The 24,659-nt window shown below is 40.7% G+C and overlaps 1 protein-coding gene across 1 annotated transcript in view; it reads left to right on the top strand.

Annotated features, from left to right (window-relative positions):
• tmem185 (transmembrane protein 185) overlaps positions 1-16,521 on the top strand; it is a 43,655-nt gene extending 27,134 nt beyond the window's left edge. The window contains exons 3-7 of the mRNA XM_059976747.1: positions 2,517-2,724; positions 4,186-4,269; positions 5,905-6,081; positions 7,285-7,408; positions 13,398-16,521. Coding sequence (XP_059832730.1) covers positions 2,517-2,724; positions 4,186-4,269; positions 5,905-6,081; positions 7,285-7,408; positions 13,398-13,642 — 838 coding nt within the window. The 3' untranslated portion in view covers positions 13,643-16,521. The remainder of the gene's footprint in view (positions 1-2,516; positions 2,725-4,185; positions 4,270-5,904; positions 6,082-7,284; positions 7,409-13,397) is intronic.
• The last annotated feature ends 8,138 nt before the right edge of the window (positions 16,522-24,659 follow it).

Genomic DNA, 24,659 nt, shown 5'->3' with positions numbered 1-24,659 from the left:
CCCTGTGGGACCTTATTCCTAAGCAGCTTATCTTTCAGCTTTCAGCCCACCTTATCAAAATAGGGATTCCCAACCTGGGGTCCACAGACCTTTTGCTTAATTGTATTGGTCCATGGCATAATGAAGGTTGGCAACCCAGATCTGCAGTAATCCCATTTACCTATATGAGGGTCAGGTCCTTTGATTTCCTGTACACGTGTCTCTCTAAATATTTCTTAGATGTAGTAATTGTATCTGATTCCACCACCACCTCTGGTTCAAGATTGTTTATTGTCATTCTTCAGTACACAAGTGTAAAGGAGAACAAAATGATTGTTACTCCTGTTCCGATGCAGCATGAAAATCACAATAAATATAAATATAAGATATAAAAGCAATTCTGTAAAACATAATGTACAAGTAACTGTAAAGTGGCAATGCGCGGGGTGGGGGGGTTGGTGAAATGTGCTAAGGGGCTGTAGAGAGGAGTGGCTGATGTATAGGTAGTAGTGTGGTGGGTTAACGGGTGGAGGTGTTGATCAGCCTGACAGTTTGGGGGAAGAAACTGTTTTTGATTTTGGTGGTCCGGGCATGCATACTCTGTAGCCTCTTCCTGATCAGAGTAGGACAAACAATCCAAGAGCAGGGTCAGTGAGATCCTTCATGGCCTTTTTCCAGCATGTTTCTGAATATATACCCTTGATGGTGGGTAGGCTGGTGCCAGTGATGTGTTGGTTAACTGGCCTTTGTGGACCCCTTCTGTCCACTACAGTGCTGCTTCTGTACCCAGTGCATTTCAGAAATCAGCCACTCTGGGCGTGAGGGAGGGAAAATTACCCCTTACATCTCCTTTAGAACTCCAATCCCATGTTCTCTTGTTTTGAATGGTTGAGAAAAGACAGGAAAAAGTAAGAGAAGAGATTACAGTTACAAGAGATACTAGAGAGAGCATGTCCTGGAACAAACAAGGACAATATCCATGTTGTAGATGTGATTACACCATTGGGCCAGATTATGTACTGCCAACTTGTGGGAAGGAGCAAATTTACAGGAAACTATAAAGACGGGCCAGCCAGAGAAAACTGATATTATGCGACTAACAAACTATAAATTAGTTTACTAATAACAAAGAAGTCAAGAATGGGAGAATCATTTGATATGGATTCAGAGAACTTACTTCATTAGTATGTACATCTCTGGTCCAAAAGAGTATATAAGTAAACTAGAGAATGAGGTTCTGGAGTGCAGTGAAAGTACGAATTGAGGTGAGAGGGAAGTTATTTGGAAATGACATAATTTTTCTATAGCCGATGTGTGTGGACATATATCTCTACCAAAGAAGGTGTAAGGCACTCCTTCCCTGCGCTAGCCTGCAGGTCACCCTTGGGCAAAGTGTAGCACTGTTTAACCTCTCAATCAGAGTCACATGAAGCCATGGGAGGAGCTGGTACATATCTGAAGTTTGTGGTTGTGTGATCACTGATTCCAGACAACCTCTGAAGGGTATTGATGATGACTGGGGTCGCCCTTCTTGTAAAGACACTGCCCAGAAGGCAATGGCAAACCACTTCTGTAGAAAAACTTGCCAAGAACAATCATGATTATGGAGACCATGGTCCTCCATGTCATACAACACAGCACATAATAACCGAATGTGTGGGTGAGGTACGTAGCATGTATCAATATACAGTCCACTCTGCAATACAATAAATACTTTTACATTCAGTTAGCATCTTAATTTAAAATGTGTACTTAAGCAAAGGAAAATAAGCAGATATTTTAAAAGATGTTTATGGTTGGTTTTGTGCAGTGCCTTGGTGCCTTGGTGCAGTGCCTTGGTACATTAAAAGAAGCATATTATTGTTGTAAACCTGAGAATCATATGACATAGATAGAATAATCTGCGCTGACTCTTTTAAAAAGGCTGTTTCAGTTAATCACATTAGGAGGGCTTAGGTTGATCATAAAGTAGATTAACCTCAACTCTGAACTGATTGCACAACCAACGCACACAAAATGTTAGAGGATCTCAGGAGGCCAGGTGCATCTATGGAAAAGAGTATAATCAACATTTTGGGCTGAGACCCTTCATTAGGACTGAGTTGACTGTACTCTTTTCCATGTCGTGCTGCCTGGCCTGCTGAGTTCCTCCAGATTTGGATTTCCAGCATCTGCAGAATTTCTCTTGTTTCTGATTCTAGAACCTATGCTTTCACTTTCAGGGGCTCTACAACTCATTTTCAGTATTACTTTATTATAGTTACACAGTTTGTCTTTTGCGCACTGTTTGCTTCTTAGTGTTTGTGTGCAGTTTTTCACTGATTCTATGACATATACTTCATAATAAATGAACTTCGAAAAGATCGGCACAACATTGTGGGCTAATGTTCTACATGTGTCCTACCACTAAAGTAACAAATCGTATTTTTCTCTGTTGTTCATTTGTTTACACTAATAAGTATGATGAAATTTTCCGATGACCCACTCGTGTGAAAAACGAGATGCTCCCTTAATTAACTTATTGTATTTTTCTGCAGGGCTGAAGGAGAAACTTGTGTGGAATTTAAAGCAATGCTGATAGCAGTTGGAATCCATCTGTTGCTGTTGATGTTTGAAGTTCTGGTGTGTGACCGGATTGAGCGAGGAAGCCATTACTGGCTGCTTGTCTTCATGCCGCTGTTCTTCGTGTCTCCAGTGTCAGTGGCTGCCTGTGTCTGGGGTTTTCGACATGATCGATCTTTGGAGGTAGGTGATATTGCCATGGGAGTCTTGGCCAAGCTAATTCCAAATTGGCCTGTTAGCATTTATCAGGGTTCTGTTCATCATGCCTTGTTGTTTTGGTGTGGTACAATGCCAGATACGGTAAGTGGTTACTCTTGAATCATTAGGAGAATTTTACAGTTGGGTGCCAAGCAAAAGTTTATTTTATTTAAAGATACAGCTCAGTAACAGGCCCATCCAGCCCAGTGAGCCTGTGGCACCCAATTGCACCCACGTTACAAATTAACCTCCTAACCCGTGCATCTTTGGAATGTGTGAGGCACCCAAAGCACTTGGAGGAAATCCATCGGGTCATGGGAAGAACATACAAACGCCTTATAGACCGTGCTGAAAACTGAATCCTGATCGCTGATGCTGTAATAGCATTGCGATAAACACGATGCTACTGTGCCGCCTCATTGTCATTAATATGTGCATTAGTGTGCCATATCCTGCACTGCAAAATGTTAGAATAAGAAACATTCTGAATTTCTTTCAACCTATTAGTCATCTAACATTATCAATGGAATTGTATAAGCACAGAAACGAACCCCTTCAGCCCCCTCTGCACATTTAATCTAATCCTATTTACCTAACTCTGTATTCCTCTGTGCCTTCCCATTCCAATTATCTTTTAAATGTTGTAATTGTATCTGCCTCCATCACCACCCCTCCTCTCTCCTCCCTTCTCATCTTAAAGCTATGCCCTCTAGTTGTAGGTTGAGTTGTTCTGGGAAAAATATTCTGACTTAACTACGCCTCTTAGAATTTTGTAAATCTCCATAAGATCACCCTTTAGCTTCCCGAGTTTCAGAAGAGTAACTCCAGCCTACTGGATTTATCTATAAAACTACATCCTTCCAATCTGGAGGTTTTGATGAATGTCTTCCAGACTTCCTGTATTGCTACCACATCATTCCTCCATGAACTCTGCATAATGGCCCCAAAAGCACTTTAACCAGTGTTTTATACAGCTATAACATGGCATCCCATCTCTTATACCAAATGCCTTGGCCATCAAGCCAAGCACTTCAGAAGCCCTTTTCACTACCTTTCTCCATCTGTGTCCTCACCTCTATTGAGCTACGGATTTGCACTCCTTTGTGTTTTTATACATCAGTACTCTTGACATTCCTCTGTATGTCCAACTGGAATTGGAATTTCCAAAGTGACTGTCTTGCATTTGCCTGGATTCAATTGAAATTTGCATAGATAGGTTTCATAGCGCTGAAGGGGGGGGTCTAACAGTCCTATCAAAAATTAAACAATATAGCTGCTGTTAAGAATTAAATCATTAACTTTTAAAGCTTTGTCCTCTTGGCTTAATGCAAATCACATGTCTTCATATATTCACCCTTTTGAGCATGCTAAAGTTTTTATGAATAAATCTGAAAACACATTCTTACTGGTTTTATCACTTTTTCCCCTTTTATTTGTGCTGATCAGTTGGAAATCCTGTGTTCTGTGAACATTCTTCAGTTCATATTCATTGCACTGAGGCTGGATGAAATCATAAAGTGGCCTTGGCTGGTAAGTTGCTCTTTATTTGTGGCTGGTCTTTATTTGCTTTGTGATTCTTGTGGTGAGAAAATCTGAGACAAGGGGTGAGAATTAAATAGGGTTTTTTAAAAAGTTGACAAAAAGTGGTGGATACAGCCTAGTCTACCACAGGGAAAGGCCTCCCCATTACATTTATAAGGAGCGCTGCTGCCAGAAAGCATCATCCACCCCCTTCATCTAGTCCTCTTCTCGCTTCTACCATCAGGAAGAGGTACAGGAGCCTTGGATTGCACACCATCAGGTTCAGGAACAGTTATTACTCCTCAATCATTAGGCTCCTGAACAAACGTAGATAACTTCACTCACTTCAATACTGAACTGACTATAAACTCAAGTACTCTACAACTCGTGTTGTCAGTATTATTTATTTACATTTTATATTATTTGCACAATTTGTCTCTTTTTTTTGCCATCGGTTGTTTGTCAGTCTTTATGTATAGCTTTTAAAAATAAATTCTGTTGTATTTCTTTATTTTGTAAATGCCAGCTTGGAAATGAATGTCAGTGTTGTACATATTTGTACTATGATAATAAATTTAATTAGAACTTGCTGAACATTTAATTTTTCACAAGGATTGTAGGAATTTAGAATTTTATTCTCTGACAAGGGGTAGTGGATGTGGCGATAAAGAACTTCAAGACCGAGACTGATTAGTTGGGTTTGTTTGGTAGTTAAACTGGGTCAGTGAAGTTAAGGCACAGGTCAGCTGTGATTCATGGAGAAGAACTGGGACTGAATGGGATACTTTAGTTAGTTATATTTTCTGCTTTTAATAATATTGCCTAATTCAAACTTCTTCTCCCTGGTACTTGTGTACTCTATTGGAAAGTTACTGATTGGCCTGTTGTTAGAAATGCACTTCCAGGGGCTGTTGGCTGTCCTCAGACTAAAGCACATGCTGTTTATTGGAACTGGGTGCTTTTCAACAAACAGGTTTTCCTTCAGAAAACAGCTCATAGTTCAGTCATGAGGCTAATATCTCATTGTTTGCTAGGAGGAGGGGAAGGGGGTACAGGAGTCTTTGATCCCACACCGTCAGATTCAGGAACAGTTATTACCCCTCAACCATCAGGCTTCTGAATCGGCGTGCGTAACTTTACTCGCTTCAACTCTGCACTGATTCCACAGCCTATGGACTCGCTTTCAGGGATTCTGCAACTTGAGTTTTCCAATTTTATTTATTTATTTTTGTGTTTGCAGTGTTTGTTGTCTTTTGTACATTGGTTGCTTTTTCCATCTTTGTGTGTAGTTTTTCATTGATTCTATTGTATTTCTGTGTGTCTAACGTGAATGCTTGCAAGAAAACTCCCAGGGTTGTATATGGTGACGTACTTTGAGAATAAATATACTTTGAACTTTAAACGTTTTTTTTCAACAGCAAGTGTAGACTACTTGTGAGGAAGTGATTCCAGGCAGCCTACAGGCTCTGCAAAACAACATGACCTGTTTCTCCTATTGGATGCATAAAGGCTTTTATTGTAACCTTTGGATAAAGTGTTCAGCAGACTGACAATCCAGCTGGCCTGGACGAAACAAAATATGCAGAAAAGTATTTTGTAGCCAGTACAACTTCTTTAACCAATCTTTTTGCTGGTTCTTTGTAGGTGGTATGTGTTCCTTTGTGGATTCTGATGTCATTTCTCTGCCTGGTGGTGCTCTACTACATTGTGTGGTCAGTACTTTTCTTGCGGTCTATGGACGTGATAGCTGAACAAAGGAGGACCCATGTTACAATGGCTGTTAGCTGGATGACCATTGTTGTTCCTCTCCTGACCTTTGAGGTATGTAACTCTCCTTTGATAATGGAGTCAGTGGGTCCTCCAGATGCTAAATCGTCATTGCAGCTTAAAATGTTCAACCAGCTTATTTTCATTGCCGAGCACGTGTTGAATGCTTAGTGGCTGATTTCTTTATTTAAGAATACCAGAATTAAGTGTTTCTTTGCCTCTTTGCTTAATTAATCCAGCATTATAACATTTGGCATGTATGGTACTGTTCAAAAGTCTTGGTCACATAGCTAGATGCCTATGACTTTTGCACAGTCCTGTAGAAATTTTAGGTATTGTACGATTTTGCTAAAAAAAACCTGATTTATGTGAGTGATGATAAACCTGATTCTGATATGGGTCACTATTGAGGACTGACTTTGCCTGGTGTCTCAAGGCTAGGTGTGGCTGCACCCATGCCAACCCATACCCTTGTGACACTCCTCCTCTGCCACCTGTCCAGCACCCCTCCAGCTGGCATTCCACCCTTGCCATTCCCAACATCGTTTGCTTCTGCCGGATGTACATACTCGCTCTCCTCTCTAATGGTGGCGCATACAATTCTGTGCAAAAGTCTTAGTCACCTTTATTTGTGCCTGAGACTTTTGCACAGTACTGTATATACACTTACAAGTAATGATGAAAGTTAAATGGCAGTATTAGTCTGGAAGCCATAGACACAAAACACGAGGCCTTAAAAGATTCAAGAGTGTTTAATACAATTTCCAACGCAAGTGTAAGGGAGAGCGAAATTATTGTTGCTCTGGATCTTATGTGGCACAAAAGAAACTCAAGAAGATATTCTCAATAAATATAAATACGTAAGATAGTTTTAATACATAGATTAATTGTATAACCATAAAGTGATGTTAGGCACAAGTGTTGATACATAACTCTGACAGGAAGTGATAAAGTGCAGGGGTGGATTAGTGGGAAGAGACGTTCTTCAGCCTTACTGCTTGTGTGTTTGATAAAATGATTCAGAAAACTAGCCTAAAGTGATATCCATGACTCATTCCTCACATCGCTATGCCATTGTCTGTAAAAGTACAAAGCTCTCCTTCCTGAATTCTGAGAAACTTATAAGAAATAGAAGCATCATTTACAAGCATGGGGAAAACAGCATGAGCCTCTCCGTATCAAACTGCTGAGATATAGGACTTTCCATTGCTGGCAAGGTGTCATAGGGAGACTCAAGGTTTTTCTTTCTTTTTCCAGATTCTTTTGGTTCACAAGCTGGATGGGCATAATAATTTCTCCTATATTCCAATTTTCATCCCTCTTTGGCTTTCTCTCATGACATTAATGGCAACAACCTTCGGACAGAAAGGGGGTAATCACTGTAAGTATCTATGTTGTTTTATGGTATCGTCTGTGTTAAATCTTGTTCTGAGCTAGTGATGTTCATTAGAACATAGGAAGTGGAAGCAGGAGTTGGTCATCTGGCCCGTCAAGCCTGCTCCATCATTCAATAAGGTCATGGCTGATCTGGCCGTGGACTCAGCTCTACCTGCCTGCGTTTTTCCCACAATCCTTAATTCCCCTAAAAAAATCTATTTAACTGTGTCTTAAATATTTTAATGAGCTGGAGAGCTCTCTGAGAAAAGCAGTTTCTCTTTATCTCTGTTCTAAATCTATTTCCTTGAGGCTGTATTCCCTAGTTTTTGTCTCCCCTACCAGTGGAAACAACTTTCCTGCCTCTATCTTATCTATCCCTTTTATAATTTTACATATTTCTATAAGATTCTCTTTCATTCTTCTGAATTCCAGACGATTTAGTCTTTCTTTGTAGGCTAACCCTTGTCATCTCTGGAAACAACCTGGTGAACCTCCTCTGCACTGCCTGCAAAACCAGTATATCCTTAAGTAAGGAAACCAGAACTGTACAAAGTACTCCAGGTATGCCCTCACCAGTACCCTATACAGTTGCAGCATAACCTCCCTGTTCTCAAATTAAATCCTTCCAGCAATAAAGGCCAATGTTCCATTGCTTTCATAATGACCTTTTGCAATTCATGCACAAGCACTCCAGAGTTTGTCTGCACAACAATGTGCTGTAATCTTTCACCATTTAAATAATAATTTGGTTTGTAAAGTTATGCGCTTCAATTGTTTGCATGAGTTGTGTTTTTTTCTTTCTCATGCACATCAGGTGTTGGTCTTTTTTTTCTTTAATCAAATTCTTTTGGGGTTATCTTTGAGCAAACAAATCTTAAGATTGTATAATTTATACATTGTTTGATAATAAATGTAGTTTCAGTAATCTGATCTATTTTTTTCTCAAGTGCATTTACAGTGTTGTGCTCCATCTGCCAGTCCCTTAACCTGTACATATCTCTCTGCACTCCCTCTGCATGCTATGCACGGTTTGCTTTTCCACTTAAATTAGTATTATCAACAAACCTGGCTATGCTACACTCGATCCCCTCTTCCAAATTGTTCATCTTTATTGTGAACAGTTGCAGATCCGGCATTTACCCCTAAATGTTAACCTGCAGGTTGAGTCAGTGGTGAAGAAGGCGAATGCAATGTTGGCATTCATTTCTAGAGGTATAGAATATAAGAGCAGGGATGTGATGTTGAGATGTTATAAGGCACTCGTGAGACCACACTTGCAGTTTTGGGCTTCTTATTTTAGAAAGGATATACTGACATTGGAGAGGGTTCAGAGAAGAATCATGGGAATGATTCCAGGAATGAAAGGGTTACCATATAAGGGATGTCTGGCAGCTTTTGGGCTGTATTCCCTGGAGTTCAGGAGAATGAAGGGGGACCTCATAGAAACATTCCGGATGTTTAAAAGCCTGAACAGATTAGATATGGCAAAGTTATTTCCCATGGTAGGGATTCTAGGACAAGAGGACACGACTTCGGGATTGAAGGATGTCCTTTTAGAACTGAGATGCGGACAAATTACTGTAGTCAGAGGGTGGTAAATCTGTGGAATTTGTTGCCATGAGCATTTGTGGAGACCAAGTCATTGGGTGCATTTAAGGCAGAGATAGATAGGTTCTTGATTAGCCAGGGAATCAAAGGGTATGGGGTGAAAGCAGGGGAGTGGGGATGACAGGATGAAGTGGATCAGCCCATGATTGAATGGTGGAGCAGACTCGATGGGCCGAATGGCCTACTTCTGCTCCTAAGTCTTATGGTCTATTACTGCTCATAATATTTTCTCTACAGTAAATAAAATGTGTATGTGCACAGTGTAACTTAGTTTGTGGACAAATTGTTATAATTCAGTTTGAAAGAATTGGATCCAATTTTCGTTGGGATATTGATCCTTTCTCTCCTCCTATCCATATACTTATCTCCTACTGATTTAGGCTTGCACAAGGTTATCTTTTCAAGGCTCTGCCTAATTCTGCTTTGAGTTTATTGGAGGTAAATGTGATTCAGTCCACCACCTAGCTGCTGAACAATGCACACAAATTGTTGGAGGCTCAGCAAGTTGGGTAGCACCTGTGGAGGGGAAGAAAGGGTCCATGTACGGGCAAAGACCCTTCATTGGGACTGGAAAGGCAGAATAAGAAGATAGGGGGAGGGGGAGGAGTACAGGCTGGCAGGTGAAGGAGAAGGTGGGTGGGGAAGGGTGGATGAAGTACAAAGCTGGGAGATGATAGGTGGAAGAGGTAAAGGGGTGAAGAAGAAGGAATCTTATAGGAAAGGACCATGATCCATCTGATGACTGAAGTACCTAATTTTATTTCAGTTGTGCTTTTATTTATTGGCATTTGTTAATGCAAATTTCTAAAAAAAAAAAAAAAATAATCAAAAAAGAACAAAAAAAAAGGAAAGGACCATGGACCAAGGGAAGGAGAATGGGTACCAGAGGGAGGTGATAGGTGAGGAGAAGAGAAAGGCCAAGAAGGGAACCACAATTTGGAATAGAAAAAGAGAGAAGGGGAAGGGGGAGAAATGACTGGAAGTTAGAGAAGTCGATGTCCATGCCATCATTTGGGAGGCTACCCTAATTACCTATCCAAATTTCTCTTGTATGTTGAAATATGGTGTGTCACTCCTCCATCCTGACTTTGGCTTCATCATGGCAGTTGAGGAAGCCACAAACTGACAAGTTGGAATGGGAGTAGGAAGTAGAATTTTAAAAATGAAGCCATTGGGAAATCCTGCCTTTTGTGGTGGACAGAATGATGCAGTCCCCCAATTTATGTCAGGTCTCACCAATGTAGAGAAGGCTGTACTAGGACCACCTGATACAGTAGGCGACTCTGACAAGATCACAGGTGAAGTGTCACCTCACCTGGAAGGACCGTTTGGTGGTGAGGGAGGAGGTGTAGCACTTGTCCTGCTTGACCAAGTTGCTTTTCATTAATGGTTAGACTGAAAGAAACATCATCATCTGGAAATGACCTTTAAGGAGGCAGAATGAGAATAAGGCAGTAACTTTACTCAAAGTTGAAACAAAGGAATCTTAAAGCATCAGTTTGAGCTTTAGTTTTGTATCGAACCAATAGTGTAATTAAAATTGGTTTTCAGAAGGCTGATTAGGTTGAAATTTAAAGAATTTTGGAAGAGGTTTTCTTAAAGAAACTTCTAATTGCATTCTTCCTAACCAGTTTAATCTTATAAAAAGAGTTATTTGGGGTATTAAAAACAAGATGCTGAAGAATTAGTTTGAGGAAGTGTCATAGAAATGAAGTATTACTACAGTCTGCCTGATCTACCATTATTTTCTGTTACAGCATAGAAACAGGCTCTTTGACCCATGTAGTCTGTCAAACTGTTAATCTGTCTATATCCTATTGACCTGTACCCAGACCACAGCCCTCCATACCCCTCCTATCAAGTTCCTGTCCAAATCTCTCAAATGTTTAAATCGATCCCACACCCACCACTTACACTGGCAGCTTGTTCCACACTCTCACCATCCTGAGTGAAGAAGTTCCCCTTAATCCCTGACCTCTAGTACTAGTCCCACCCAACCTCAGTGGAAAAAGCCTGCTTATAGTTACCCTATCTAAGCCCCTCATAATTTTGTATACCTGTATCAAATTTACCCCTCATTCTAATCTATAGGGAATAAGGTCCTAGCCTATTCAACTTTTTCCCGCAGCTCAAATCCTCAAATCTCAGCAAGATCGTCATAAATTTTCTCTGCACTCTTTCAACTTTATTGATATGTTTCCTGTAGTGACCAGAACACAAAGCTTCAAATTAGGCATCACCAACGTCTTCTAACATCCTGTACTCAGAAGTTTGATTTATTAAGGCAATGACCCTATCTACTTTTGATCTTTCAAGCAATTTTAGATCTGCACTCCTCAGTGCCCTACACTTAAGTGTGTTAATCCAACCTTGTTTTGTCCTCCCAAGGTGCAACATCTCACACTTGCTTGCTTTAAGCTACATCTGCCATTTATCACCCCCCATTTTTCCCACTGGCCCAGATTCCACTGCAAACTTTGATAGCCTTCCTCTTTGTCCATTATGTTTCCAATCTTGGTGTCATCTGCAAATTTGCTGATCCAATTTACCACATTATCATCTAGATCATTAATACAGCTTACAGACAACCACAGACCCAGCACCAGTCCCTGTGGCACTCTCACAGGCCTCCAGTTGGATAGGCATCTATTTATTACCACACTCTGCCTTCTCCTGCGAAGCCAATGTCTATCAATTTCTACCTCAAAGTCAAGTTTCTAACTCATCCTAAATGCTAAGTGAATGAACCTCCTTGACCATGGGGGATCTTGTCAAGGGCCTTGCTAACGTTATTTCAAATTCATTAGCCGTTTCCCTTTCAGAGAAAGGAAGATGTAAGAGTGGTGTATTTTCAGTTAAGGTTGTTTTGCTTATCCTTATCGTTGTACTTCAGGTTTAGATTCATTTATTTATCACACATACATTGCAACATACAGTGAAATGCAGCATGCCCACAATGTTCAGCACAACACAAGCAATGAAACAACAGCTTTATTGCTGTTTTCAGGGTTGATATTGTAACCAAAAAAGCTGTTTCTAAGATTCTGGTAGTTATTCGGGACAGTACCAGTGTTCTAGGATCAGTACGTATGAATTGAACTCAACTCTCCATTAATAGTTTCCTGCTTTGAGATTACCATAAGGCGTAGCAGAATTGTGCCATTTGGCCCTTTAAGTCTGCTCCGTCATTCCATCATGTCTGATTTATTATCCCTCTCAACCCCATTTTCCCACATTCTCCCTATAATCTTTCATACCCTCACTAATAAAGGACCGATCAAACTTTGTTTAAATACCCCCCAATGACTTGGCCTCCACAGTCATCTGTGGCAATAAGTTCCACAGATTCACCACCCTCTCGCTAAGGAAATTCCTCCACATCTCTATTCTAAAGGGATGTTTTTCTATTCTGAGGCTCGTTACCTGGGTGAGCTGAACAGTTGTATCACAAGGGAAATAGTTCACTTGCACAAGTAAAAAGTTCACATAAAATGCTGGAGGAACTGAGCAGGTCAGATAGCATCTATGTGTGTTTTGGGCCGAGATCCTTCATCAGGACCAAAACATTGGTCTCAGTCCGAAATGTCAATTGTTTATTCCTTTCCATAGATGCTGCCTGAGTTTCTCCAGTATTTTGTGTGCTGCTCTGGATTTCCAGGATCTGTATAATCTAAGTTTACAAGTTAGAAGTGACTCCTTTCCTCTGAAGAATACTTGGGATCAGGGCACCTCACTGACTTACTGCCATGATCTATTCTGATGCTGGCACTTGGGTAACAAAAGGGCTCAAAACCTCAATTTTTTTTTTAGTTGAATGCCTATCCACTCCCACTGTTGCAGAGTGATGCTAAGGTCTTGTGAACATTTAAAGATTCAGATCTATTTATCTCATGTACATTGAAACACGGAGAAATGCATCATTTATATTAACAGCCAGCATATTCAAGTATTGCCACGCTTTCTGGCACCACCATAGCATGCACGGTGTTCCTCAGAACAGCACAAACATCAATAACACAAGACAACAGCAAAACAAGTCTCACAGACAGACAGACACACCCCCTAACTCCAGCCTCCAACCCTCAACCCCAGGGCAAACCAACTCTGGGCCTTCAGTCCTTACCTCCAGATTCTCAATCTAACAGGCATCAAGACTTCAACTTCACACTCATCCCAGGAACTGCTGATCACGAATTTGACTTTTGGGTCCCAACTTCATATTTTTAAACTCTAAGCTCACGCTAAAGAGAGACAATCAGATGTATATTAATGCATTGGACTTCACCCTCTCTGGGACTGGTTGGTTTTCCAGATGTGTTGAAAGGCTTTTTGAGGTAGAAAGGATATATTTCTTCTAACGATTGCTGTTCACATCATTTTTGTAGGGTGGTTTGGAATCCGCAAAGACTTCTGTCAGTTTCTTCTGGAAATCTTTCCTTTCTTGAGGGAATATGGAAATATTTCATATGAACTTCAGTACGATGACAGTGAAGAATCTGAAGAAATACCTATACCAGAACCTGCTAAGATACCCCCCATGTTTTATAAAAAGACTGGTGCTGTGATTACCCAGAGTCCTGGGAAGTATTTTGTCCCCCCTCAAAAGCTGAACATCGACATGCCTGATTAAGAAATATACGAGAGGATATTGGACTTGAATGAGATAGTGCTGGATATGGTACGCCAATGCTAGGTGTTGTACAAATGGGACTCCCTTTGGCATACAACACTGTGCTGCCAAATATGTAAAAAATTATAATCCATGAAGTCATATTCTATTTGCTATAGAACACCTTTCTATTTAAAACTGAATAGAACACCTGTGCACAGTGTCATTAGCAGCAATTTCAGATTCTGCTATTGTATTCCCACAGTGACAGCGTATCTGCTGTTCAAACAGTGTCGAATCCAGATTTTATTAAGTTTAACCTGATAATTCCAAGCTTTCTTGCGTTTAAAAATTTGAATTACAGATCACATTGCAAAATGTTTAACTGGTAAAGGAAATCTTAATGAGCTGATAGTTAGAGCTGAGATGGTTTGAATTTATCAGGATTAGGGTTATTTAATTATTGCAGGAAAATGGATAAAATATCACCATAAATGGGAAAACGTGTTGGGTTATGTCAATATTTTATTGCTGTAGTGATTGACAGCAACTGAATCGAATGAATGGAGATAAATCATCCACCTTTCCATCAGGGCACAAATGTTTATAGAAATAGACTACTGAAGGTAGCCCTCTGTTTCGTGCTTGCCTTCGGTAAATCCATGTAGCCACTTAACACTGCACACAGTGCTTTAATAGAAGTTCTGTACACAATTAAGCAAACCTGGAGAATAGTAATTCAATGTCAATGCAGAGGCGTGATTCTCTGCATCTTGCTGTGTTCAAACACACGTTTGGGTCTATTTATCACAACCTGACAACTCTTAAAACATTAAGTGAGTCTGTACTTGAAAGAAAACAGTTCAGACATTGTGCATCTGGATCCATTTTGTTAAAGAGAGACTTTGATTTTGCTTGGATGCCGGCGTGTTTGCAGCTACTTATACATGTAATAGCCTCCTTGAATAGAAAATTAACAAAACTCTGCTTGGAAAGCAGTGAGACGGGTTCTTACTTATCCTCAGAGAAGTACATAGCTGTTCTTTGTGCCCGATGCATTGCGTTGTGCTCGGTCTTATTGCTAACAAAAACATGGAGTGCAATAATAATGAGTGTGTTTTAAAAAGAACTTTTTTTATGCATGGACAGAAATTTCAACAATTTGTTTTTGTTGTGTGAATTATTAAAATGCATTTTGTAATTTAGTTGGCTGTTTAGCCAGTTTTTATCCAGTGAAAAACTGGCTGTGCTTTTTGAGTAACTTAAATATCTGTTAAATTAACACCTACTCTTATTAAGATAATGTCCTTAGTTAAGTGCTGGATGCAATGGAAAACATTGTAATATATCAATACCTACAATGCTCCCCTAATTCTGCTGGTACCCAGTCAGTGAGTGGGAATCATTTTATCTGCTTGTCTACATTTGCAAGCAGAATATAATAGGCCAGTGGATGTTATGAAATATCAGTGGAGATGAGGTTTGAGATTGTTGATTTGAATATGTAAGAATGTTTTTAGTTTGAGCAACATAATTTTGCAGTATTATCGATGCCTCAGATATTTAATCCCTTTACCAATGCGTCAAAGGTGAATGATCAGTTTAAAACATTGTACTTCTAATCTTGATTGTATAAAATCTGTTTGCTATGTTTGCTTTTACTTTGTGCCACACAACCAACACTCATTGAAATGTCTCTATTGGTTAATTAATTGAATTACTAATACTTAGGTTTTAATTAATTACCGCAACCTTAAGTGACTCAGCCTAAAATGAAAGATAGCATTACAAAATACTTGTCTTAAAAATGTTCTGATTCTCTGTAAAATTGTAATTAAATTATATATAATTTACTTAAGTCCCTTTAAAGGGGTAAACTCTGAAGCATTAACATTGAAGTTGCAATCTCTAAAGCTAGAGACCCACTGTCTTGGTGTTTTTATAGCTGTGTGGTGGATTTAAGGAAAACTGTAATTTGTATCGAGAGACTCTGGCTGAATATTGAAATGTTTATAACTATAACAGGCTGACTGAATCTTCCACCTGTAAGACAAACTATGAGATCTGTTAATTGAATTTATGAAATTATTTGGCATTTAGTGATCAGGGGAAATGTAATATGATTGTGTTACAATTGTGTAATAGAAGGAAATATCTTCTGGTTTCAGAGTTTGTTTTGGACCATATTTGGTAGTCCTTTTGGTATGTTTTCCCCAACGATGGTTCAGTGCTAAAAGCTATTTTAATTTCTCCCTTCATGTTTTCTCTGCTGGTACATTGATACACAGGTGTGTGCTGTCACTGTTAATAACAGCATAGAAACATTGAAGAGGCCACATCTAGCTTCCACCACCTGTGCTGTAACAAGATAGTTCAGATTGTCCAATTGTAGAATGGTCCTGTCTTCAGTGGGTCGGTTTGAACTGAACAACACAGTCAGAGGGTTCTGATGTGGCACATAAGCTCCACCAGCCTTTGTGTATTTCGGCAGTAATTGTCAACCAGTTCTGAAAAGTTCAAATTGTTATTTGCCATTCTGTGAAGGTGCAACAAAAGTCTTGTGCTAGAATAGCAATGGTGACATTAATTTTTCTCTCATTTTGGTCTCTGTCCTAATTTTCTAATTTTGCAGGCAGTGTTTCAGGTTGGGAAATTTCTGCTATTACATAGTGAGAAATCATCACTTCTGTAAAATCTATCTTTCCACATTAAATTATTGCTTTGGCCTATTTGACAAGCTACTTCTAGATTAACTGTTTTGGTGAACCATAAAATTGAAGGGTGCAAAGATTCTATACGACTGATGATTTACTTAATAAATTCTGATACTATGTTAATTTTATGAATATATAATTTCTACCACACCTTAAACTGGTGAAATGGCGGGGGGGGGGGGGGGGGCGGTACTATGCTACACAGAGTGGCTACATAAACGGGTATGAGGTAATATGTATTTCAAACCCAAAGATTTCTCAGCTCTTAGCAGTGCAGGTGTTGTATTGATCAGAGAGAGAGAGAGTGCATGCAAGGTGGGAACTCAGCTGGACTGAGAGAAAGAAGTGCAATTGTTGTTATTGTAGAAAACTCTTGCTGGACCAAACCAACATTTATGTTGTTCATTGTGAAATGTTTCTGTAATATCTGAAATGTGTATTAATGTGTAATGAGTACATGCTGCTTTTTATTCAGTAAATTTAATAAACAAATGTTTCTGAATTTTATTTCTCTACTTAAATCTTGATCCATACACTGACCTTTAGTGTACGTTAGGTGGAAGGTGCCATCAGAACTTGAGATGGCTATTGACCCTTCTTTATCTTTCCTGGAGAAGAGGGATGCTTATGTGAGAATGCTGTTCTTGGACTACAGTTCAGCATTGAACACATTCCATCCAGGCTCGACAGGACCCCACCATGTGGATTTGAATCCTGGACTTCTTATCAGATTGCCAGCAGGTGGCAAGAGTGGGCTCTCTCACCTCTACCCCTCTGACTCTCAACACAGGAGCCTCTCAGGGCTGTGTCCTAAGGCCCCTCCTTTATACCCATGACTGTCGCCACCCACAGCTCTAATCTGCTAATTAAATTTGCTGACAACACTACATTGATTGGCCTAATCTTAAACAATATCAAGGTGACCTACAGGGAAGAAGTCATCTCTCTGACACTGTGGTGTCAAGAAAACAATCTCTCCCTCAATGTCACAAAAACAAAGGTGCTGGTTATGGATTACAGGAGGAATGGAGATGGGCTCACCCTTATTGACATCAATGGATCTGGGGTTGAGAAGGTAAACAGCTTCAAGTTCCTTAGCATCCACATCACCGAGGACCTCCTGTGGTCTGTGCACAACAGCGCCTCTCACCTCACGGTTGAAGTTTGGTATGGGCCCCCAAATCCTAAGAACTTTCTACAGGGGCACAACTGAGAGCATCCTGACTGGCTGCATCACTGTCTGGTATGTGACCTGTACCTCCCTCAATCGCAGGACTCTGCAGAGAGTAGTGTGGACCTCACAGTGGATCTGTAGTTGTGAACTTCCTATGATTCAGGACATTTAGCAAGATGTGTGAAAAAAGGGCCTGAAGGATCATTGGGAACCCAAGTCACCCCAACCACAATCTATTCCAGCTGCTACCATCTGGGAAACGGTACCGCAGCATAAAAGCCAGGACCAACAGGCTCCGGTACAGCTTCTTCCACCAGGCCATCAGACTGATTTGAATGTATTTCTATGTTACATTGACTGTTCTATTTATTATAAATTACTATGATTGCACATTTAGATGGAGGCGTAAAGATTTTTACTCATATATGTGAAGGATGTAAGAAATAGCCAATTCAATCCTATTCTCATTAGACCTCTCTGTACCCCAATGCAGTGACAGGATGTTTACGAAAGGTGGAAATGGGTTTAGGCAGCTATTTGACTTTACCTTAAAGAGGAGTGAACAGGTGAAGAGCATTAAATGAAAGGCACTGAGTATAAGCATGTGATTCTGCAGATACTGGAAATCCAGAGTAACACACACAAAATACTGGAGGAACTCTGCAGGACAAGCATCATTTATGGAGGGGAATAAACAATCAATGTTTCGCACGGAGACCCTTAATCAGAACTGGAAAGAAAGGGAGCAGAAGTCAGAATAAGAAAGCCGGGGGACGGGTGAAGTACAAACTGGCAGGTGAGGGGAGGGAATAAAGAAAGGAGTGGGGCAGTGTTAAGGCGGTGGGGTAAAGGACTGAAGAATTAAATGTGAGAAAGTCTGACAGACTCTGGAGATCCAAAGCAACACACACAAAATTCCAGAGGAACTCAGCAGGTCAGGCAGCATCGATGGAAATGAATAAACAGTTGGTGCCTTGGGGCTGAGACCCTTCTTCGGGACTGATGAGGAAGGGGGAAGATGCCAGAACAAGAAGATGGGGGAGGGGGAAGGAGGCCAGCTGGAAGGTGACAGGTGAAGCCAGGTGGGTGTGAAAGGTCCAGGGCTGGAGAAGATGGAATCTGATGGAGAACAATGGACCATAAAAGAAGGACTATGAAAAATGATGGAAGTACTCATCAGGTCAGGCAGCATCTGTGGAAAGAGAATCATCATTAACATTCCAGGATAATAGACTATAATAAGAATTAAAACATCAACTCTATCTCTTTCCACAGCTGATGGTCCACATTCTGGCAATTGAGGAAGTGCAGCGTAGATTCACTAGGTTGATTCCTGGGATGTCAGGGCTGTCTTACGTGGAGAGATTGGGCTTGTACACGCTGGAATTGAGGAGATTGAGAGGGGATCTGATTGAAACGTTTAAGATAATTAAAGGATTTGATAGGATTGAGGCAGGAAATATGTTCCAGATGTTGGGAGAGTCCAGTACCAGAGGGCATGGATTGAGAATAAGAGGTCAGTTATTTAAAACAGAGTTGAGGAAAAACTTCTCCCAGAGAGTTGTGGAGGTGTGGAATGCACTGCCTCGGAAGACGGTGGAGGCCAATTCTCTGGATGCTTTCAAGAAGGAGCTAGATAGATATCTGATGGATAGGGGAATCAAGGGATATGGGGACAAGGCAGGGACTGGGTATTGATAGTGAATGATCAGCCATGATCTCAGAATGGTGGTGCAGACTCGAGGGGCCAAATGGTCTACTTCTGCACCTATTGTCTATTGTCTACTTACAGCATTTTCTGCTTTTATTTGAAATTTTCAATGCCCACAATATTTTTCGCCAGTTTTGTCATAAGGTTTTGGCTAGCAGTGGTAAAACCAAAGACCTTAACCCATTGGGAAAGTGCTTACTACAATGAAATGGAGGAGGATTTGGTAAAAGTGAATTGGAAATACAAGTCAAGGGAAACAAAGCCAAATTACAGCAGCAAAAGACACTCACCATCTTACCTCAATCTCCATTTACAGAGAGATACATTCTCTTCTGTCTCTTTCACCAGTCAACTTCCTAGCTCTTTGCTTCATCATGGCCCCTCCAAGTTTCACCTATTGTCTGGCGTTTCTTCCCACACACCCCCACCACCTTTCAAATCTACTCAGCTGTTTTTTCTCCAGTCCTGCTGAAGGTTTTCAGCCTGAAACGTCGACTACTTTTTTTTTCCATAGATGCTGCCTGGCCTGCTGAGTTCCTCCAGCATTTTGTGTGTGTTGCTTAGATTTATAGCATCTGCAGACGTTTTCTTGTTTTAGATTCTCACTGGTGGCCAGTGCTTTTCTCAATGAGCCTTAAGATAGTATCAATAGTCAGAAAACCTTCCATGGCCACAATGTGAATGCTCGTGTTTTCTTGCTTCACTAACTTTAATTTGTGTCAGTTTAGCCTCCACTCTGCTGAATGAATTGAGTGTTCATCAGCAACAGCTCTATGCCTAGCACCATTTCAACATTTAAGTTCCTGGGCATCATTATTTTGCAGGACCTCATGTGGGAGAACCACATCTCCTTCATTAACCACAGAATGCACTTCTTGCCGCAGTTGTTGAAATGCTATCTTCCCCAGAACATACTGGTTCAATTCGACACTGCCATCTTACAGAGGATTCTCACATCAATCAATACTGTCTGGTTTAGTGCAGCGTCAAAATACAAAAATTACAGCAAACTGTTGGGTCAGCAGAAAAGTCTGCAGTTTACCATCACTGCAGGTCTTGAACGTGTCTAGGACAAAGAATCAGGCAGCAAAGATCATTGCAGACACTACCCACCCGACAATCTGCCTTTTCCAAAAGATCCCTTCTTGAAAGCTCTATAGGGCTATTAAAACAAGCTTCACGCCATTTAAAAAAGTTTCTTCTCCCAGGCAGTTAATCTGATGGACCGTTCTAGTTCACACCCCTCGATCCATTACCCCCACTGTACTGTACAAACAACTTTATAATGCAGTCTAAATTGTAAATACATGGTAGTGCTTATTTATGCACATTTTATTCTGTATCCATACTTCAACCGGTATTTTTTATAATTCTTTATTTCTTCATAATTGTTGAATGTAGGAATTTAAGGTGGGGGGTTATGTGGGAGGCAGGGTTTGAGGGTTGGCACAACATTGTGGGCCGAAGGGCCTGTAATGTGCTGTACAGTTCTATGTTCTATGAATGTGGTATGTTGTGGCAACACACCACAGTAAATTCCTAATATATGTAAATGTATATGGTGAATAGAATTGATTCTTGATCCATTTCAGAGGAAAGCACACAGCTGAGGGTTCATTCACTGTTCAGTGACCTCTCCTCAAAAGTACACATTTGGCAAAACTGCATAAGGCTTCTTGCCTTCGTTAGTTGAAGGACTGAGTTCAAAAGTCAGGAAGCTGTGTTGCAGCTGTAACTGCATCTGGAGTGTTGTACAGAGTTCTGGTTGCCCTATTATAGGGAGGATGCTGAGGTTTTGGAGGGGGTGCAGAAGAGGATTACCAGGATGTTAGCTGGATTAGAGGCTAGCTAGCTGCTATTCTGAGAGGTTGCAGTGGTGGAGGTGAGGGGAGATCTGTTAGAGGTTTATAAGATTGAGAGGCATAGATGGAGCTGACAGACAGCATCTTTCCAGGGTTGAAATGTCTAATACCAGAGGGCATATATTTAAGGTGAGAGGAGTAATTTCAAAGGAGATGTGAGGGGCAAGTGTTTTTTTTCCACAGAACGGTGGATGCCAGGAATGTGCTGCCCGGGGTAGTAGTAGATTATTTTATGAGACATTTAGACTGACACATGAACGTGAGGGAAATAGAAGGATAAGGACATTGTGTAGGCAGAAGGGATTAGTTTAGTTGGCCTTTAGATGACTAATTAATTGGGTTAGTACAACCTTGTGGGCCAAAAGGCCTTTTTCTGTGCTGTACTGTTTCAAAGGCAAGAGGAAATGAAATAGTACAGTGTTAGTGAATGAGTGGTCTCTCATGTTCAGTATCTGGGATCAGGAAATGTGACTGGTTACTTGGGTAGAAGTAACACTTCCATGGACGAGTACCTTCAGAAAGACTGAGCACAATTGGACTGATAAATAGCAACTGCAGAAGAACCTTTTACAATGACTAGATTTGTCCATTTCTCAATGCATTCACTGACTTCATAAAACACGTTCCACAGCTCCTAACGTGAGAATAATATCCCCTGGGCATCCGATAAATGGAATTATTATTCCTAACCTTGCAGACAGAAGCTGTAGCAGAATGTACCTATATTAACTGAAGTCTCAATGAATTCTACAAAGATAGTGGGTAATAACAGCTACACAGAGGACAAGAGGTTCTAACAAACACTAAACTGATGTAGATCTCTGTTGGAACTTGAAATAAAATGGTTAGAAATCTTGTCTACAATCATTCATAAGCAGTTATAGTTCTTCGATTTCCAAAGTACATAATTCCAATGGACATCTGGAATAAGTGAAGCATTATATTATGATGTGAAATCAGGCAAATGAACCAGGAAAGTTGGAGGAGAAATAAACTATTAAAAAAAGTCAAAAAGATATCAAGCCAACCAGAGGTGTAGTGGTATCTGCACCAGACTTCAATGTGAGTGGTCCCGAGTTTGAATCCGGCCAGCTCCTTGCACACTTTCCATCGGTGTTGGGTTGGGCTCAAAACAGACCACTGCTAAAGAAATGGCAAGATTGTCACCTGATGAACAAAGAGGAGCAACAACAAAGAGATATCTCCATTTAACTACTGCCTCCTGTTTTCTCTTTGAATTGCAATATTACAATAGAATTGGTGTTACAACACAGAAGTGTTATTTATTAAGAGAAAATTAAAACCAATCCTATTGTCACACTCTCTTCTAACAATGGTGCCAAATCTACTTCAAGCATTTATCTACATGTGCTTGCCCACCTCAATTGATTCACCTCATTTGCTCGTGACAAATGATTCCATTCTCTTTTGTTCTTTGTCATTTAGACCATAAGACACAGGAGCAGAAATATGCCATTCGGCGTATCAAGTCTGCTCTGCATTTCATCATGGCTGAATTATAACCATATAACAATTACAGCATGGAACAAGCCATCTCGGCTCTTCTAGTCTGTGCTGAACACTTACTCTCACCTAGTCCCACCGACCTGCATTCAGCCCATAACCCTCCATTCCTTTCCTGTCCATATACCTATCCAATTTTGTTTTAAATGACAAAATCGAACCTGCCTCTACCACTTCTACTGGAAGCTCGTTCCACACAGCTACCACTCTCTGAGTAAAGAAATTCCCCCTCGTGTTACCCTTAAACTTTTGCCCCTTAGCTCTCGACTCATGTCCTCTTGTTTGTATCTCCCCTACTCTCAATGGAAAAAGCCTATCCACGTCAACTCTATCTATCCCCCTCATAATTTTAAATACCTCTATCAAGTCCCTCCTCAACATTCTAGCTCCAAAGAATAAAGACCTAACTTGTTGAACCTTTCTCTGTAACTTAGGTGCTGAAACCCAGGTAACATTCTAGTAGATCTCCTCTGCCCTCTCTCTATTTTGTTGACATAAGAACATAAGAGATAGGAGCAGGAGTAGGCCAATTGGCCCCTCAAGCCTGCTCCGCCATTCAACAAGATCATGGCTGATCCAATCTTAACTCTAGTTTTCACTGAATCCCACAAGGCAACAGTGCCAACCAACAGGGCACCATGCCGCCCATTTTATTTTATTATTCATCCTGCCCAAACCCACGTGATCACCCGGGGAGAAAAAAAACGATTTGCCAATTGAGGAGAAAAAATCTGGAGAATTCCTCTCCGACCCATCCAGGCTATCGAAAACTGGTCCAGGAGATCACATGGCTGATCTAAACCTAGCCTCATGTCAAATTACCTGCTCACTCACTGTATCCCCTAATGCCATTTTTATCCAGGAAAATGCCTATCTCTGTTTTGAGTTTACTGAGTGTAGTAGCTTCCACAGCTCTCTGGGGCAGTAAATTCCACAGCCCCACTACCCTCTTAGTGAAGAAATGTCTCTTCATCTCAGTCCTGGAACAGCATCCCCTTATTTTAAGATTATGCCGCTTAGTCCTAGTTTCACCCATCATTGGGAACATTCTCCCCGCATCCACCCGATCAAGCCCCTTCACAATCTTATATGTTTCAATAAGATCGCCTCTCATTCTTCGGAACTCCAATGAGTAGAGTCCCAATCTACTCAACCTCTCATCATACATCAACCCACCCATCCCCGGAATTAACCTAGTGAACCTTCTCTGCACTGCCTCGAGAGCCAGTATGTCCTTTCTTAAATATGGACACCAGAACTGCACTCAGTACTCCAGGTGTGGTCTCACCAATACCTGGTACAACTGCAGTAAGACCTCCCTGTTCTTATACTCCATCCCCCTAGCAATAAAAGCCAGCATTCCATTGGCCTTCTTGACCACCTGCTGTACTCGCATACTAACTTTTTGTGTTTCCTGCACCAGGACCCCCAGATCCCTTTGCACAGAAGCACTTTCCAGTTTCTCTCCATTTAGATAATAACTTGGTCTATTATTTTTCCTGTCACAGTGCAAGACCTCACACTTGTCAGTATTATATTTCACCTGCCAAATGTCTGCCCAATCACTCAGCCTATCTATGTCCCCCGCAGGGTTTCAATGTCCTCCGCACTCATTACACTCCCTCCCATCTTTGTGTCATAAATTTGTGACATCTTTCCTATAATTCGGTGACCAGAACTGTACACGATACTCCAAATTTGGCCTTACCAATGTCTTGTACAATTTTAACATTACATCTCAACTCCTATATAAAGGCTCTGATTTATAAAGGCCAACATACCAAAAGCTTTCTTCACCACCCTATCCACATGAGACTCCACCTTCAGGGAACTATGCACCATTATTCCTAGATCACTCTGTTCTACTGCATTCTTCAATGCCCTACCATTTACCATGTATGCCCTATTTTGATTATTCCTACCAAAATGTAGCATCTCACACTTATCAGCATTAAACTCCATTTGCTATCTTTCAGCCCACTTTTCTAACTGGCCTAAATCTCTCTGCAAGCTTTGAAAACCTACTTCATTATCCACAACACCACCTATCTTA

This window comes from Hypanus sabinus, chromosome 8 (genome assembly GCF_030144855.1).
Source record: "Hypanus sabinus isolate sHypSab1 chromosome 8, sHypSab1.hap1, whole genome shotgun sequence".
Taxonomy (NCBI): domain Eukaryota; kingdom Metazoa; phylum Chordata; class Chondrichthyes; order Myliobatiformes; family Dasyatidae; genus Hypanus; species Hypanus sabinus.
Note: the sequence above shows the minus strand (reverse complement) of the source record. Positions and strands in the feature narration are given on the sequence as shown.